At 38.8% G+C, this 18,729-nt stretch overlaps 1 protein-coding gene across 8 annotated transcripts in view; it reads right to left on the reverse strand.

Annotated features, from left to right (window-relative positions):
- Macrod2 (mono-ADP ribosylhydrolase 2) overlaps positions 1-18,729 on the reverse strand; it is a 1,889,233-nt gene that overhangs the window by 1,827,072 nt on the left and 43,432 nt on the right. For all 8 annotated transcript variants that reach the window (XM_085696807.2, XM_085696806.2, XM_085696803.2 and 5 more), the window contains exon 3: positions 7,024-7,131. In XM_085696807.2, the coding sequence (XP_085552933.2) occupies positions 7,024-7,131 (108 nt within the window). The remainder of the gene's footprint in view (positions 1-7,023; positions 7,132-18,729) is intronic.

The following is an 18,729-nucleotide window of genomic DNA, read 5'->3' on the forward strand; positions in this document are numbered from 1 at the left end:
TAAGCCTGAGCTAATAGTCCAAAGAATATGTAATTAACATTAAGCCTCAGAGTGGTTATTTTATAAGTGGCTTCAGGACCAGTAGGACAGAGAATATTTGTAGCAATAGACATGCTATATTTCATAGTACACTGACATTGTTGGCAGATTTGATAAGACAATTGGGATTTCTTAAAGGAAGGGATTAGTTAAAAGATAGTTCTTTCCCACATAAAAAAAAAAGGAAACAGTATGGAAGGATTTAGGTCTCTGTATGATAATGCACTGGACAGTTTGAAAATGGAACAAATAAATGAAAAGGTAACTAATTTAGATGGGATTTATATAATATCAATTATAAACATTATGTTTTATCACTTTTTTCTTTTTTTCTTCCTTCCCTCCTTCCTTCCTTCATTTCTTTCTTTTTTATTTTTGATTTTTTGAGACAGGGTTTCTCTGTGTAGCTTTAGCTGTTCAAGAACTAGCTCTTGTAAACCAAGCTGGTTTCAAACTCACAGAGATCCACCTGCCTCCCAGGTGATGGGACTAAAGGTATGTGCTACCACTGCCCAGCTCCAGATTTATTTTTAAGAACAAATTTAGGAGAATTCCAAGGCCTGAAGTTTCTCTGTTGTTAAAAGCCATTGCACAACCCATACAGGTTTGTCCATCAACCATTTTAAAGGTAGGGCTGTTGGTACCTCTGAAAGATCAGCAGCTGTTGTGCCCTGTTCTTGAGCAACCTGAATGTTCAGTGACTGTTCTTTATAATACCTTCTAACATTTTTCCCCACAACAAACGTTAATATATGGTTTATTTCTGAGATTGGAAGAATGTTAATCTGAGTATTTCATTGCTGTAACAAATCATGTCCCCACAAATTCCTTGCTATGTTTTAATAAGATTAAAACATATTTTTAAAGTTTTTATCATTATATTAATAGTCATATAGAGTACTAACTAATTCTAGAAAAATGTTTCATGTGGCTTCTTGTACATAATTTCAGGGTTGAGTCTCTACCAGGTAACTAGGAATTAAGTTTCTGTACTCTGAATGTACATAACAAATATTGATCCTTTAACCTCTTTGAGATCTACTCCACATGACATTTAAAATGTTTAAGTGTTCTGCAGTGAACCAAGACAATGTCTAACAGTGACATTTGAAGTCTCCAAAAGGAGAATGGCTTACTTCTATCAGGGGGAAGGAGAACATGAGGGTCTTGGAAGGTCGAGTTGGGGGAAGGACAGAGAAGGAGAGCAAGGGAAGAGATATCTTGCTAGAGAGAGTCATTTTGGGGTTAGTAAGAAACCTGGCACTAGGAAAATTCCCAGGAATCCATAAGGATGATCCCAGCTAAGACTCTAAGCAATAGTAGAGAGGGTGCCTTAACTGCCCTTCCCCTGTGAGCAGACTGATGACTATCTTAATAGTCATCATAGAATCTTTGTCCAGTAACTGATGAAAACAGATGCAGAGATCCACTCCTAAGCACTGGGTGGAGCTCTTAGAGTTCAGTCAAAGAGATGGGGGAGCAATAATATGAGCAAAGGAGTCAAGAATATGATGGGTCTGACTGCCCCATGCTAGTGGGAGCTGACCCAAGCTAGCAGGAGTCACTGTGGACTGACAGCGAGGAACCCACATAGGACCAAACTAGGCCCTCTGAATGTGGGTGACAGCTGTGTGGCTTGGGCAGTTTGTGGGGCCACTGGCTATGGAACCAGTATTTATCCCTAGTGTATGAAGCTGTTTTTTGGGAGTCCGTTTCCTATGAAGGGATATCTTGCTCAGCATTGCTACAGGGAGGAGGGCCCTGGTCCTGCCTCAAGTGATGTGACAGACTTTGTTGACTCTCCATGGGAGGCCTCACCCTCTCTGAGGAATGAATGGGGAGTGGGGGAAGTGGGAGAGTGAAAAGGGGGGAGGAAGAGGGAACTGAGATTGTTCTCCTTAGAGCAGAGACCCTTCTCCTTCCTCCTTCATCTCTGGTCTGCCAACTTTTTCCTGACTAGTCAACTGAACAGACTGTGAGGTCAGTGCCTAGTCAATGGGAAAAAATACAGTTACCACTTTCCTTAGAATAAAACCAAGATGCCCTTTCTGTCTCAATGTGTTTGCTCTTCCAAGCACATCCTCTTGATCAAGAGTAAAGTTTGCCTTGTCCAAACACTTCAATTGAGTGACAGTCTCTTTCTTTGCAGCACCAAACATATTTTATCAATACTGATAAGAAGATATAGGTAACAATTTCCTAGGTCTTATATTATGCTACAGGTTACATAATACTGCCATTGCTGGGACCTTACATAGAACTCTTATTTCTTTCTTTTCTTTCAATTCACTATAATTACTTCAAAATAAAATTTAAAATAAAACAGTCCTAAATATAAGAACTTGACATGGAACCTACATCTGCCTGACTCTTAATGTGTGCTATTTCTCTGCTAGCTAATATCATACTTATTACAACTTTTTTTATTAAAACATACACATAAGTGCAGCTTCCTAGAAGGAAGAATAAAGAAGAGGCTTGTCTCAGGTAACATTTAAAGAATTTCAACAAACACTTGATTAAAAACTTTAAAACATCGACTCCTATTCAGAGCTATAAAGATCAGTTGTTTGAACATGCTAATGTGGTCATGAAAGAACTGGCAGTCAGGCAGAAAGTGACTGCAGGGAAGCCTTGCTACCTTGACTAGAAGCCTGCCTCTTGCTGGTGGTGGCTCTGGAATTTTCTGTCATGTGGCCTTGTATACCTGAAAGTTAACAGCTGTGCCTCTCTTCTCATACCAGGCCAACAAACTGCACCGCAGAGAGCTGTAAATAGAGCTATTACCTGTACATTTGGTATTTCTTCCCCATCCACCCAGGAACTACTTGATGAGCCAGCCCATGTGAACACAGCCAAATTACAATCATCACAGCCAGAGAGGTAGAAGGGTAAAAAAGTTGATTTTTATATTTAGATTAAGTCTTCATATCATGTACACTAATGCAACATCTATGTGAAAACTACACATACAGGGAAAGGCAAGATAAAATGATGAAGAAGCAAAAGAGTGACTTAAGGAAGTTTTCCTAACAATACTTTATTTTATGTCAATAAAAATTACCCAATAAATATTTTATTGATTGATTAAATATATGATTTTTAAAAACCAAAGCCAAACTGCTTCACTGTATCAAGTTCCCAGCACAGAATATGCTATTATAGGTACGATAAATTCAATTGTATAAAGTTCAATTTAACACATATACAGTTTGAATATCTCTTTCTTATTATTTTTTAACTTTCATTGATTCTCTGTGGATTTCACACCATGCTTTCTGACTCTACTTTTCTCCCTGTCCCCTTGCATCTGCCCTCTGTTCTTGTAACCTCCCCCCAAAATGAAACAAAATTTAAAAGAAAAAGAATCTCACTGTGGAAGCTGTAGTGTGGCCCACCGAGTCACACAGTTACCTTTAATACATTCATTGTCATTTCCAAGGGTCATTGGTCTGGCTCAAGGCTTCTGGCTTCCTCTGGCTCTCTGTTGTCCTGTGTTATGGAGATTGTGCTGTTTTGGATCTGTAGGTCCATCCCCTTCACATGTTCTAAAAGTCCATAGATAATGTGGACGTTGGGGTGGACTAACTCATAGCCCTGGTTCTGGGCCTGGGTGGAAGTTGAGTCGGTTAACCTACCAGCTCCCGGCATCCTCATCACCAGGGTGTGAGCTCTGCGGCGCTGCCTTGGTTAGCTCACCCATTGCAGCCTGCAGCAGGCGCAAGAGCAGTTCTCCCGCTCTCAGGTCCTCAGGCTCACCCACCAGGACCAGCTGTTTTACCCAGGCTGGGTGCAGAACCCTCACTCCCAATTGCTGTAGGGGGAATACGAAGGGAAGAGGTAAATGTAGGGCTATTTCACCTGTACCCCTGACACTGTACCAGCTGACCTGTACCAGCTGACACTGGTCAGCTGTAGTGTGCTGCCCAGGTAGGGTGCAGGGCCCACTCTCCTATGTGCTGTAGCTGATGAGAGGCAGGGCTGATTTTCTCACTCTCAGACCTCAGTGCCAGCTCTCTTGCCTGTTGTCGAGTATCTTCTCCTTACCTATGCCACCACATGGTAGATGACAGAAGTGGGGGGGGTCAACTCTCTTTCTTTCACACCCCCAGGATAGGCCCATCTACATCCCTAACCACAGGGTCAGTCCTAGTATGCTGCCCAAGTGAAGTACATGCCTGAGGTGAGAAGAGAAGCCTTCTTTCCTGGGTGTGGAAGGCGAGTTCTACCCTGAAGAGCAGGACCAGTTCTCTTTCTGCAGTATCCAGAGATGGGCAGGGCCAGCTATCCCTGGGCCAGGGAAAGGCGGAGTTAGCTCACCACAGTGTGTTTCTAATGACCACTGGTGATAACACAGACTATGGGCATCATCACAGAAACCAATTACAGCAAGACCATGGACCCAGACATGGTCCTCAGCAGCAGTTCAGACCCAGACATCACCATGGCCCAAGGTGGCAACACAGGCCACCCAGATAGTATAGTCATGGCAGCAGCATGATCTTCAGACATGGACAATGATCACAGGTAGCTGACCAGACCCCAGTCATCCACACGGCCCCCACTGGTAACAGAAGCCGTGGACATCAACTGCTGTTGTAGGACTATGAACTCAGGCATGGCCCTCAGCAGTAGCCCTGACTCGAATGATTCCATGGCCCCAGATAATGGTGTTGGCCACTTAAATTGACTTCATCCTGGTGACAGAACAGCACAGACACCAATATGATCAAGGTTGTGGTCGAGACATTGGGTATCTGTGTGGCTTTTAGTGGCAACATGGGCCAGGGATATCAACACAGACCCCGGCTGTGGTAGGACCACAGACCCAGACACAGGACTGGACAATAGCCTGGGTCCAGTTGTCTCATGGCCCCATTGTGGCAATCCAGGCCACCCAGACCTGCATCTCCCCACAGCAGCATAGCCCTTGGACACCAACAATGCCCCAGGTGGCAGTCCTGAATATCTCTTATAAGCATAAAGTCAAGACATAGCTTTGGGAGGTGAAAGAATAAATTAGAAGGGTACCAGTTTGTGCTTCATGGAGAGGAAAAAAACACAGTTACTAGAACCCAAGAAAAGTCATTGTTACTATCAATTTAACAAGGTAAATTCAATGGTATGTTAAATAAGGAAAAAAAGAAGTGACTAGAATCATTGGCTAAAAATTTCAAAAATAATACTCGAATGTTGGTGGTACATTTACAAAAACCTTTAAATCTTTAAATATTTTATAATTAAAGTTTATACACTTATAGAAATTCTGGCATAGTTGCTCACTTACTAACCACGGGGATACCTAACCCAAATTCTGTACCGGTGTTCATGAGATACTTTCCAAGACCCTGATTTCTCCAGAGGCCCCATAGACCATAGTAAAACAGCTTGAGACAAAGGACCACAAAAAATAGAAACAAAACAAACATGGGATCTACGTATAAGGAAGATCTGAGCCTGTGAGATGACAGAGAAAGAAAAATCACCCCCCCCAAAAGGAGCTAGACTGGGTAGAGATCAAATATCCACACTCCTTTTTTAATAGGAAATGACATCTCAAAGAGGCAACAGAAGCATCAGAGGAGAAACAAAGCAAAGAAGCATTAGAAGAAGATGAAAACTGAGCTCTGGTTATGGAGAAGCTTGTTCATACAAAGCAACTGACACGCAATTCTGCAGGAAGAGCAAGCTCACAAGACTCCCAGCCTTCCTGCTAGACCCCAAGATCTCTGCCACATGCTGAGTCAGGATCTTCCAGTTCTTGCTTCTTCACCTCCAAGTCTTGTTCCTACCATCCTGTGAGGATTTACATCACCAGAGGTGACCTTGAGACAACACTGAACTTACCTGAACCCTGCACTTCTGGAAAACAATGGCAGTCAAGCAATCCCACCCATTCTTTGGAGTTCTGAGAGATGGCTAGCTGTAAATTACCATTATTCCTCTTGGCTTGCAGAAAACTCAGTAGTGACCATCTTGCAGTCTCTGCTAAGGCTGACACAAATGACAGTCCAAATTCCCATTTTGTTGTCTTACACACGACCTTTCTGTTTCCATTTACCCAGGTTAAGCCTGTGTCAAAAACCCCACCAAACTCAAATCCATCTTCTCTCCTTGTTCTAAACCCCTGAATTTTAAGACACATGATTAATGAAAACCACCACTCGCTAATGGCTCCTGTAAGAAACCACCTGTCTAATACCATCATTCAATTTCCCACAGGCAAAGCTGTCAGTACTTCTTTTACATCTTTTTTTTTAACTGCTTGAACTTTTAAGATACTTAAAGATCTGCTAGGTCAAATAGTTCTTCCTATTTCAATTCTCTTCGACTCTCCATGATCACCATACTCTTCCATTAAAGAGTACAAGATTAAAGGCTGCCTCTACTACTGTTTGACACTTTCAACCTAGAAAGGGGTTTAACTTTCTGAAACACAAATCATAATTCCCTCTTATAGAATAACAATTGTTACAACCTTTTGATATATAACAACACAAGAAAATATATGAGACAAGAGCAACATAACTAATATGCTGTCATATTTCCTTCAATATTCAAAGAAGAAAATTATACATTAAAATATACCAGCAAAATGCATTTTATAATAAAAATGAAAACTTACAAATAAGTAAGGTTTTGAAATCAGTAATAATTTCTACACATTTCTCTTTTGGATGATATAATCTAAATGTATCTTCAGGATTTACTCGAAAGAAAGAAAAAACTAGTTGAACTACTACTTCTCTTTAACTCAAGCATGAAACCAGTATTCATATAATTACTAAAATTGTTTCTGAAGACCTCTTTAGAACAGTTTGTTACTTCTCCATTAACCCAGGGATCTTAATCAGATACATAAAATAAATTCTCAAAGAAATCATAAAGAAAAAGATTTAAGGCATTTCAATACCCATACAGTATAAAAAATGTTTGAAATCATAAAAACATAGCAAAGAAAATAGAGAAAAGTAAACCACTGACCCGCATTGACTATTGCGTCCACCTCTAGCAATGTGATGTCACCCCTGTAGAGAGAAACCTTTTCACTCAAACTTTTCTTCATTTGCGGTGTTTCCTGAGTATTTTCTTCTGTAATAAAAAGAGATATATATTAAGGGTAATATCTTAATTGAATCAACATCTTTTTGTGTACATGTATGTGTGTGCTCATGTTAAGGGGGTGTATTACTATTCCATGGTGCAAATGTGGAGGGCACAGGACCACCTTAAGGGTCTATCTTCACTTTCCAGCTTGTTTTCAAACAGCCCAAGCCAGCTGGACCTCAGCTTCTGAGGGCTATCTCCGCTTCCATCCCCCACGGAAGCCCAGGGCTTATCGGAACTCAGACAGATCTGGCTATTTTCTATGGGTTCTGGTTCAGACTCAGGTTTTCATTACTAAATGGAAAGAACTTTTACTCACTAAGCCGTATCTCTGAGGACTAAGCAACTGCTTTCTAATCAGGACAACTATAAAAGCCAATATGAAACACAGAGCTACAAAGGAAATTTTAAAATATATGTAAGTATCAGGGGTGTGATTTATTCTCTATTTATATTTTATTTTCAAGATAAATGCACTATCGATACTAGTGGTCAGGTGGAAGTTTTGAGCAACTTTGGGCAATATCTTTGGTCATTAAGAAAATTAACATCAATTCTATTTTGATGCTATCATTTGAAGATGAAATTATGTTCTATTATACTCATAAGGAAGAGAGATGTCCAACTACAGAAAGAAAACATATTTCGCAGTGAAGGAGCTCATTTCTACTTTCCCCTGTTATTTAAAAGGACCATATGAAACATTTATTTGAACATTTAGGTTCAACTCTTTGCTACCTTTAAAAAGATGTCCCCCAGGGTAGAACACCTCAAAGAAAAGATATGAATTTGTGAAAATGTTCTTTCCTTGCCACATTGTATTTAACCTTTAGCTCTGCAAGGCTATGCTACTATGCAAGAGAAATAGCATTATAAAACACATGGAGCCAGCAAGCTGCTCTAAAATCTGACACATTGTTACATACTTGAGAGAATTTGAATTGTCACTTATTTTAAGACAAAGTGAACCCACTTAACAAAGAAACATGTCTTAAAATACACAAAGATTACATATAAAAATACTCACCATATTTTAGAAAAACATTTACAAACAAGTATTTATGAAATATGCATATCTTTTATGGAGAATTATAATGTTATTCATTCACTAAAACATTCTCAAGTGAACATATAATCTTAGAATGTTTGGGAGGTAAGAGGTAATAGGTTCTGAAGCACCTAGATTGTCCTTGAGACGGTCCTAGTTTGGTTTCTCTCTTGCTATGATAAACACCATGACCAAAACCAACCAGGATAAGGAAAGGTTTTATTTCCTCTTATACTTACAGTTCACCACCAGGAAAGGTCAGGCCAGGAACTCAAATCAGGAGCCTGGGGGGTGGGGGTGGGGGGCAGAAACTGAAGCAGAGACCAAGGAAGAGCACTGATTAAGGCTTGCTTTCTCTGACTTGCTCAGCTACTTTTGTTAAACAGCTAAGGGTTCATGCCAAGGCATCAAACCACCCACAGCGGGTTGGGCCCTCCCGCATCAATCATCAGTCAAGAAAATGCTCCCAAAGACATGCTCACAGGCTAATTGGCTAGAGACAATTCAATTGAGATTCCTAATACAGCAAGACCATGAGTTTCACATCCCGTCAGTTAGCACTCTTAGGACTTTTACATTTAAAAACCCGATTTCCAGTCAAAGTTTACTGGATTACAATAAATATCTGATGATTTCTGCAGACACCGTAAGCATCTGCATCAGTGAAAATCTATAAATTACAAGACTTCTCACTGAAGTTAAGTGTCAGAACTCCAGTGGGTATTAAATTAGCAATGACTTCACAAAGAAAACAGAATTTATTTGTATTTTGGAGGTGACAAAATAGACTTAGAAGCTTTTCTCCACTTTTAAGAAATAGGTCTATAAAATTAAGCCCTTATTTCCCTGTGGAGTGTTTTATATACACCAGAACATTTGTAGTGGTGCTGTTCAGTTGCTAGACATTGGCAGGATTTGAGGACATTAAGGCTGGACCCCTCCTTCATAACCAATAACTTATCAAAACAAATGGCTAAAAATGCAGGAACCTAAGTACTAGTCAGAGGAATGGACTGCAACTTGAGTCTAAACTCTGGTTGTTAGAGGAAATGCGACATTTTGAGCCTCACAGAATGACATTAATTATTAACCATTTAAACTTAGATCTAAGAGCACTAAACTTTACAAGATCACTGTATATCAAGAGGTTTTTGTGGTTTAAAAAAAAAGAATTATATGTTATATCATGTGTCCATTCCTCCCCTCACCCTTGTAAGGGACCATCCTAACTGGCTTGCCAATCACCGGGACAGAAAAATGCCCCCCAAGAAAAAGTTGCCAATTCAAGAGAATTTAAAAGCTATACTGAAAAAAAATGTATAAAGTCAGCCTAAATGAAAAATTGTCACAATTCTCTCATGGATAGAATCATAGCCCTGCCGATATTAATTCTTTGACTTCTTCCTTTCCTACTTGTATCTATTTTATTTCCTTCTAAGTGGTCTAGCTAGGACCGCAAGCACAATATTGAATAGGGATGGAGGGAATGGGCATCTTGTTACTGATATTAGCAGGATTGCTTTGAATTTTCTCCATTTTGCATAATGATTACTATCAGTTTGTCATTGACAGATTTTACTGAGTGGAGTTATAGTCTCTCCATTTCTAGTCTCTCCAAGTCTTTATTTATGAAGAGGTGTTGGAGTCTGTCTTTCTGCATCTATAGAAATGATCAGATGATTTCTTTCCTGAGTTCACTTATATGAAAAATAATATTTATTGACTTCCATGTGTTGAAAATGATTGTATGTCCAGAATGAAGCCAATTTGATCATGCTGTTTTGGTGTGTTATTGCATCAATTTGCGAGTATTATATTAAGAAACTTTGCATATATGTTCATCACAAGATCAGTATATAATTTCATTGTTGCTGTTGTTGTTGTGTCTATACATGGTTTTAATGTAAGAATAGTGATAGTGTTTTAAAAGGTTGGAAATGTCCCATTATTTTCTATTTCTATAGAATACTTTGTGAAATATTGTGGAAAAGGAAAGCCTGGTAGAATTCTGTGTAGCATACGTCTGGCCAGGAACAATCTTTAGCTGGGAGATTTTTTAGTTGCTGTAGCAATCTCATTGCTTGTTATAAATATGTATATTTATTTCATCTTGATATAATTTTAGTATGCCATATGAATCTACAAAAACTTTCATTTATTTTAAATTTTCCAGTTTAGTGGAATACAAATTTTGAACACCTGCCTGAATGTCTTGGTAACTGTTGTAATAGTGCACTTTCTATTTCTAATATTATTAATTTGTATCTTTTCTTTTGTCTTCGGGTTAATTTTACTAAGTTTTTTCTTTTCCAATTTTTTTACTAAGTTTTTGCCTTGGGGTACATCATCAGATTGTTTATTTGAGAACTATTTATCTTTTTAAGGATTCATTTTACTAATTTTATTATTTGTGTGTATGAAGAGTGCCCATAGAGGTCAGAAGAGGGCACTCTATCTCCTGGAATGGGAATTACACATAGTTGTAACCTGTGAGAAACCAAAGTCTGGTCCTCTGAAGAGCAACAAGCACTCTTAACTATGAAGTCTTAACTATGGACCAGGCATTTGATAGTACTTAAAACCAGAAATGTCTCTCTTAGGACTGCCTTCATTAGCATACTGGTTTTTATTTTCAATCAGTGTTTGGATTTGTTAGTACCATCTATATTTCTTCAATGATTTATGCATCATTTAACAAGGTGTTATTTAGTCCCATGAATCTGTGTTTTTCTACAGTTTTTCTTGCTGTTGATTTCTAGCCTTACTCCACTATGGTATGATAACAGATAACCTAGCTCTTCTATATTTGTTGAAATTAGAATTGTGTCTAATATGTGATATATTCTAGAGAAAGTTCTATATATTTCTGAGAAGAATGTGAATTCTTTAGAGTTTTGGTACTCTTCTGTAGATGTCTGTAAGGTATGTTTGATCTGTGATGTGATGTCACTTAATATTTGTTTGTTTTTCTGGGGTTTTTTGTCTGTTGTTTGGGAGGAGGACTGACTGATTTAACGGTGACGGTAGAGTATTAAGTGACTATTACTATGTCTTAATATTTAGTAGAACATATATTATGAAACTGAATGAGGCTGTGCTTGGTGTGTTTATGTTTAGAATTATATTATTTTGGCAGATTGTTCCTTATCAGTATGAAGGGACCTTCTTTATTTATGCTGACGAGATCTGGATTAAATTCAATTTTATAAGGTATTAAGATAGCACTGTCCATGAGCTTTTTGGTCTTATTTCCTTGGAAGACCTGTTTTTGCCCCATTCCTTTACCCTAAGATGTGTGTGAGTTGGAGACAGCAAAAAATAAAGAGTTTGCTTTCTAATACAATCTTCTAGTTCATGTCCTCTGATGAGTGAATTGTAATCATTAATATTCAGAATTACTATGAACTGGTATTTATTCTTGCCATTTGTTGTGTTTGATGTTTCCTTAGTCCTCTCTTTCTTCGCAAATGTGTTAGCCTCATTTATTTTTCTCTCCGTAGCCTCTTGGATGTGTTATTTCTGACCTTAATCTTAAGTATTCACCCCAATATGCTTTGTAGGACTTCCTTGGTGATTACAAACTCCTTCAGCCAGCTCTTGTCACAGAAAGTTTTTCTTTCTCCTACAATCAAGACAGACCAGTGTACTTGGCATATTCAGCTGGGTTGGCAGTTATCACCTTTCAGAAGTCTTTCCAAGCCCTTCTTAATTTCAAAGTTTTGACTGAAAAACCAGAAGTGATTCTTATGCTTGTCCTTATATGTGCCTTGGCCCTTCTCTCTTGCAGTTTTCAGTACATAATTTTGTTCTGTATATCCAGTGTTTTTACTATGATATGATATAGGAACTTCCTTTTCTGATCCCATCTATTTGGTCTTTGGTGTGCCTTAATATTTGGATGGAGTTCTCTTTACCTAGATTTTAGACTTATTTTCTATGATCTTATTTAAAAGATTTTGTGTGTCTGTGGTATGAATTTCTTACTCTATATGCCTACAATTTATAAATTTTGCTTTTTTATGATGTCCCCAAGTTCTTTAATGTTCCATTCATATGTTTCTTTAAAATTTATCATTGGTCTTGACTGAGTGATCCAGTTCTTTGACTTTGTCTTCAAGCTCTGAAATTCTATCTTCCATATCATCCTTTAGTGTGATATTTTATGTTTTAATAAATAAAGCTCACCTGAAGATCAGAGTGCAAAGCTAGCTACACTAATCAGCCATACAGGGCAGGCAGTGGTGGTCCATGTCTTTAATACCAGCACTAGAGAGAAATATAAGGCAGGATGAGACAGGAACTCGATCCCCTTTGAGTCTGAAGATTTCATAAAGGTAAGAATTCTCTAGAGCCTTGGCTGCTTTGCTTTTCTAGTCTTCAGCTTGATCCCCAGTATCTATCCCTGGGTTTATGTTATCTGTGCTACAATTCCTCTACTGATAAAGTTTTCTGCTAAACTTTTGGCCTGAGAAGAATGTGTTTTCTTCTCATTCTATTGTCATTTAGGTTTCTTCCATTTGATTTTTCTTCAGCACTCATTTTTATATAATGTTATTTTTGAATCTTCAATTGACTTCCTCATTTCATTCAGCTGTTTGTGTTCTCTTAGAATTTCTTTGTGCTTCCTTTGGGTTGTTTTATATTTATAATTATTCTTTTTTATCCTGTATCGGAAATTTCACCTAAGCCCATTTTCATCAGTGACTATTATTATGAAATTGGTCATTTCCGGAGGAAATGAGTTGTCTTGATTTTTCATGTTACTTGTGTTTTTCTGCCATCTGGAGTTAGATTGTTGGTTAAGAATCTTGTTCTTGCTTTGGGTTGCCTCTTTTATCTCTGTGGAGGTATTTGCAGTGTTCCGAAGAGATCAGTACAATACACCAGTAGTGATACTTTCAACCACTAGATTGGTGTCCAAGACATTAGATTAAATTCCTAGTCCACCCCATGGACTGAGTACTGTCTGCGAGAACAGTTACTATGAAACTGTTAACTCCAGTAAAATCTGTAGGACTTGTGCCAAAATGTCCATTTTAATCTGAGTGCTGTCCGTCAGTTGCTGCACAGTGTAGGCGTCTTCTGTGTTGTACTGCAGCAGGATCGCCATCTGGAATGTGGATGCCTGCAAAGTGTATCTGTTTTTGAAGCAGTTGGTGACCAGTTCCCCCTTGGACAGCTGATACAACCATGTCAGTTTTCGGCCACTGTGACGGCTGGCGTAGAAAGCTGTAAATCGCTGATAACTGCGTTCCATCTCCGACGGCAAGGCAAATGTGCAAGACTGCTGAAAGGGCCACGACCCGGAACTGAGGACCTGAATGCTGAAGTCCAAGTCCAGCGGTTCTGAATTCGTTAGGTGCTTTTTGAACTGCTCATTCAGATCTTTGCTTACACCAAAGTTGCTGGTCTTGGAAGATGAAAATGCAAATGTTGATGAGGTGGAATTGAAGCCAGACACCCTAATAAAGTTATATCTTGGTTATAAAAATAAGAAATTAAGGGTTAATATCAATGCACCAATGAAAACAGAACAGAAACAGGAACAAGAAACCACACACAAAAGCATAGAGGAAGACCGCAAACTCCTGATTCAGGCGGCCATTGTGAGAATCATGAAAATGAGGAAGGTCCTGAAACACCAGCTTCAGGACAGAGGACAGAGGGGAAGTAGAGGTTGGTGAAGTCCTCACTCAGCTCTCCTCCAGGTTCAAACCTCGGGTCCCAGTGATCAAGAAATGCATTGATATTCTCATCGAAAAGGAATATTTGGAGCGAGTTGATGGTGAGAAGGACACCTACAGTTACTTGGCCTAACCCTTTTTAAAGGGTCTGCGATCCACAGCATATAGTTCCAGTGACTAGAATGGAAACAACACAAGTTCATAGCAGCCAGCCTGCTGCCATTTGGACCTCCCTTTTTAAAGCTGAGACCACGGTTCCCACCAGCTGGTCTCAGGCTACAGCCGGACTGCTCAGGACTGACACATTTCAGTCTGTAAACAGACGCCAACACCATTTTCCCTAACTTACGGACCGAGGGGAACCGAACCTTCCATGCTGAGGCTGTATGCTACTGCACTTAAGTCAACACATTGGCTCCCTGGTTACCGCTGTCGTCTGAGGCAGCACATGAGAGCGGGTCTGAATGGACCCACGTGTAATCTGCTATGGAAACCATTCGTATAGTGTGTTTCATTTTTTAACGTGTGAAAATAAAGAAAATTAAAGAAAAAAAAGAAATTGTTAACTCGCTCTGATAACAGGGCAGTAGTTGATACAAAATAAACACTTTTTAAGTTCCAATTATTTTATAGAGGAAGGAGGCGTGTGTGTGTGTGTGTGTGTGTGTGTGTGTGTGTGTATACATACATTAATATAATGCACATTATCTGTTCATTACTGGGTATGAGTAGAATGAAAAAGAAAGACGCAATCATGGTGAGATCAGTGATTGGTGTTAGATTGCTAGGCAGGAAGTAGAGGAGGAAGACACAAGAGTTGAAATATTAGAGAGGGGGAATAGGGGGTACGGCAGACTAAAAAGTAAGTGGTGAAGATATGCACTCAGATATCACAAACCATGCCAGCTTCTAGGCTTTAGGAGGAAAGTAACAGCAAGAGGGGAAAGTAAGAGTAAAGAAAGAAAATGAAAGAAGACAGTGAGACAGACAAACAAACAGTAAAACGTGCGAACAGCCTGATACATTGACCATGAGTGTTATACAAATAAGGATAGTTGTAGGGGTAACCAAAGTAAAATGGAGCGAAATAATGATGAAATCAATGGCCAGTGTATTATTTATTAGAACTGGAGACCTTCTGCACTGTCTTCCTAGACATGCCCCAATTTCTGTTCTGAGTTTACATTTACCAGTCCTGTTTTCTTTGCTAGCTTTTTTATGGAGATAGTTGGCGCTGAAGGTGGGTAGCTAAGGAAACTCCACCTAGAGTTTCTGTGATCCTTCTGAGTATGCAGGGGGTGACTGTGATGTGTCTGGAAAACAATGCAGAGCTTGTACTTAATTCCCATCACCTCCTGGTTCCCCATGGGGCATTGATGGCAGTCCTAGCAATGCCTGTCACTGGCAATCGCTCAAAATTTGCAGCTGGAGCAGAGCTGCATTGGTTGCAGATGCAGCAATGAAGCTGGGGTTCTCTGATAGAAAAAAATACTGGAGTATTGACCAAGAGGATCCTAGAGACTGAAGGACCAGTTAGTGAGGTAATAAAATACCCATTCCTGTTGTTTAACTAACCATAATGAGCTATTTTTTCCAACATGACTTTGATGCTACTATCTTGCTTGGAAACCCTGTACTTTATTGAATTTTTCCTACCTTACAAGTTCCTCATCCAAAATACCTTACTGAGATCCTCTCTAAGCCCTGCATTACTACATCCTATCTCTCTATCTGTCCTCAGTCCTCCAAAACCTGTACGGTTAATTTTGGTCAGCTAGTGGCTAGCTCTACTCTCTGAGTCAAAGAAAGATTTATTGTCAAAATGTGACCAAAATATCACACAACAGTCTGTAGTTCTGTATTTAGGGAAAGGACTCCATAAGATTTCCCCCTCAACCCACAATGTTGGCATGTCTGTTGGTGTTGTACTTGTTTAGGCAGCCATGCTATTGAGGTACCATGGGTAAAGTTTCTGTCATTTTTAAGAGAATCAATCTCACAGAAGACTTCCTGATCCTTTGGCTCTTGCAGTCTTATGGGCCCTCTTCCAGGATGTTCCTTTGGCCTGTGATGGGGGTGCTGTTGTAATTGTATCCAATGGGGATGGGCACCTATGATCAGTTGTTTTCTGCATAGTGACCAATTGGAGTTTTCTGTGATGATCTCAGTCTGCTACAAAGTGAAGTTTATTTGATGAAGGTTGAGAGTTTCACTTGTCAGCAGTGATATGGATAAATATTTAGACTGTAGTTAGGAATTATGCTGGGTTATTAAAGTGACAGTAGAAGCTTATCCTCTAAGAACCATGACCTCACTAGCTTTTTGCTTGCTTTTTTTTAATTACTATTTTTATTTTTTATTCCCCTTATTAAGTTTGAGCTATTTTGTTGTTGAACTTTTTCATTAGTGGAAAATCACTTTTAGTAAATATTTAACTCATGCTTATGTGTATGTGTCTGTGTTCACAACATGTGTTTATGAGTACCCTGAATCCAGAAGAGCCTCTGATCTCCTGAAACTGGAGTTACAGTTAATTATAAGCCACTAAAAGTGAGTGCTGAGAACTGGACTCAGGTCCTCTGTGAAGAGCAGCGAGTCGCCTTAATAACTGAAGTCTCTCCAACCCCAGGAATTCTTCTTTTTCTTGTTTCCTTTGCCTTTTAAAATTCTTTTCATCTTTCTCTCTCACTTTCCCCAATAACGTTCTTCCTCACTCTTCTTCTTTTCTATTATTTAATCTTGCTTTTTAAATTTTTTAATGCCCTGTCTCCTTCTTTATTGTATTCAATTAACACCCTCACTATTACTCCTAAGTAATTTTCAACTTCACAGTTTTTCCATTTAATTTTAATACTATTTCTAAATGCCATTTTGACTGATGTTTTTAATATTACAATAACAGTATTTCTACTATTGGCAGTACTATGGACTGAACCTCCATGATTAGACTACTCAATAAGAGCATTCCCAATAAATCCAGAATAGTTATCTGAATCAACATATATGCAAATCACAAAACAGAAACATGAAAAATATAAGGCAACAAGACTCCTCCAACATATTATAACCCCTCAAGTACTAACTCCAAAGTTCTAAATGAGATAAATCATCAGAGGAAGAAATACAAAACTCTTCTGGTAAAAATGATCTATGACTTTAAAGGGGTCTGTACAGCAGATGAATCCAATTCAGGACTCAAAAAGAAAAGTCAGAAAAAAGAAATACAGGCAAAATGAATGAGGATATCAGCAGTGTAAATGAAAAGGTCAGCAGCATAGAAGAAAATAAATCATGATTTTGAAAATGAACTAAAATAAAATCTAAATGTTGCAAATGAAAATCTCAATGAATCAAAACATAAGATATAAAGTATGATCAATACACTTGACATTGCAGAAGAAATATAAAGGATATGAAACAAGGGAACAAAGTCAATGAAACAGCACGTTCAAACATCAGAAAGGGAAATGGAAGAGAAAAGCAAGACTACAACATCCAGTAAATCCTGGGTATCACAGTGACAAGACAAATAAAACTCTATGGAATTCAAGGAGCTAAGATTTAGCTAACATCGTAGAGCATATATCCGATGAAACTATGGTAGAAAATTTCCTAAAGCTAGAGATGTAGACAACCAAACACAACAGGCATTTAGAAATAGAATATGAAATAGACATGACCAGACAAGAATCCTTTCATGGCATTACAGTTATAAGCTACATGAACAGCTACAGAGACAGCTCTGTAAAATGAGTAAAGCACTTGTCATAAAAGCATGATGACCTGAGGTCAGATCCCCAGAGCCCACCAAAAGCCAGACACAATGGCATAAGCATCTGTAATCCCAGAAAGTCACTGCAGCTGAAAGGGGTAAGAGGCAGGAGAATTCCAGCTAACCTGGTATACCCAGCAGTAAACAAAAGAGAACATGAAAGGATCAACACTAGAGGTTGTCTTTTCACCTCCACGTGTGGGCTAAGGCACATGTGCATCTGCACACACACACACACACACACACACACACACACACATTCTACTTTTTTGTACTAATATTTGGAGTTGTTTTAACTACCCTAAGGCACTTAATAAAATGGAGGCACATGGAGATTTAAAAACTTACCCTGGTCACAAAACTGACAGAGCCAAGAGACATCTGAGCCCAGTATGTCTGATTCTAGAAGCAATGCGTTTAGTGAATCACGCCTCATGGTCACATTCAGCCTCACACAGACTTTTTTAAAGGCACAAATTCTATAAATAAAAGCACACTCTGGGGGGATGTCTTGGTTATTAGAGAGGTGTAAGGACCAAGTTTCTTGACTAAGACTCTGATTTCTCTGTGTGCTAAGTTAAACATTTAAAACACTAAAAACTGATTTCTTTTATCTCTACACTACTTCTACTATTGTGAAGGCAGCACTTAATTTTCTTCCAGATTTCCTTAAACATTATGGTGATAATTACTTAAGTAGTAAAATTACCAATCTTGGTTTCTCTTTATTCTCAAATGTTCATTTCTTAGTAGTAGTATAATTTATTAACTGAATTGCACTTGGCACCAGGGCAGACGTTTTATACAACTTAAAACATATAACCACTGCTCACCAAAAACCAGCAGAAAAAAGTCAATGGCCTATTGAATCACTAAGTAGGATTGGACAGGAGCTCAAATAGAAACAGATCCGTAAAGAAGTTCTCAAAATAACCTTGGCTAAACTAAGGCTGTGGCAATGGAAATAGGAGAGAAGAATGCCAGGACTAATACTCTAGAGACATATCTACAAAGAATGGGGTCCTGTTGGAGGAGGGAAGCCAGAAATAGCCAGGTATATTTGCTGGCTTCTGTTCTCG

This window comes from Myodes glareolus, chromosome 10 (assembly GCF_982192425.1).
Source record: "Myodes glareolus chromosome 10, mMyoGla1.1, whole genome shotgun sequence".
Lineage (NCBI taxonomy): Eukaryota > Metazoa > Chordata > Mammalia > Rodentia > Cricetidae > Myodes > Myodes glareolus.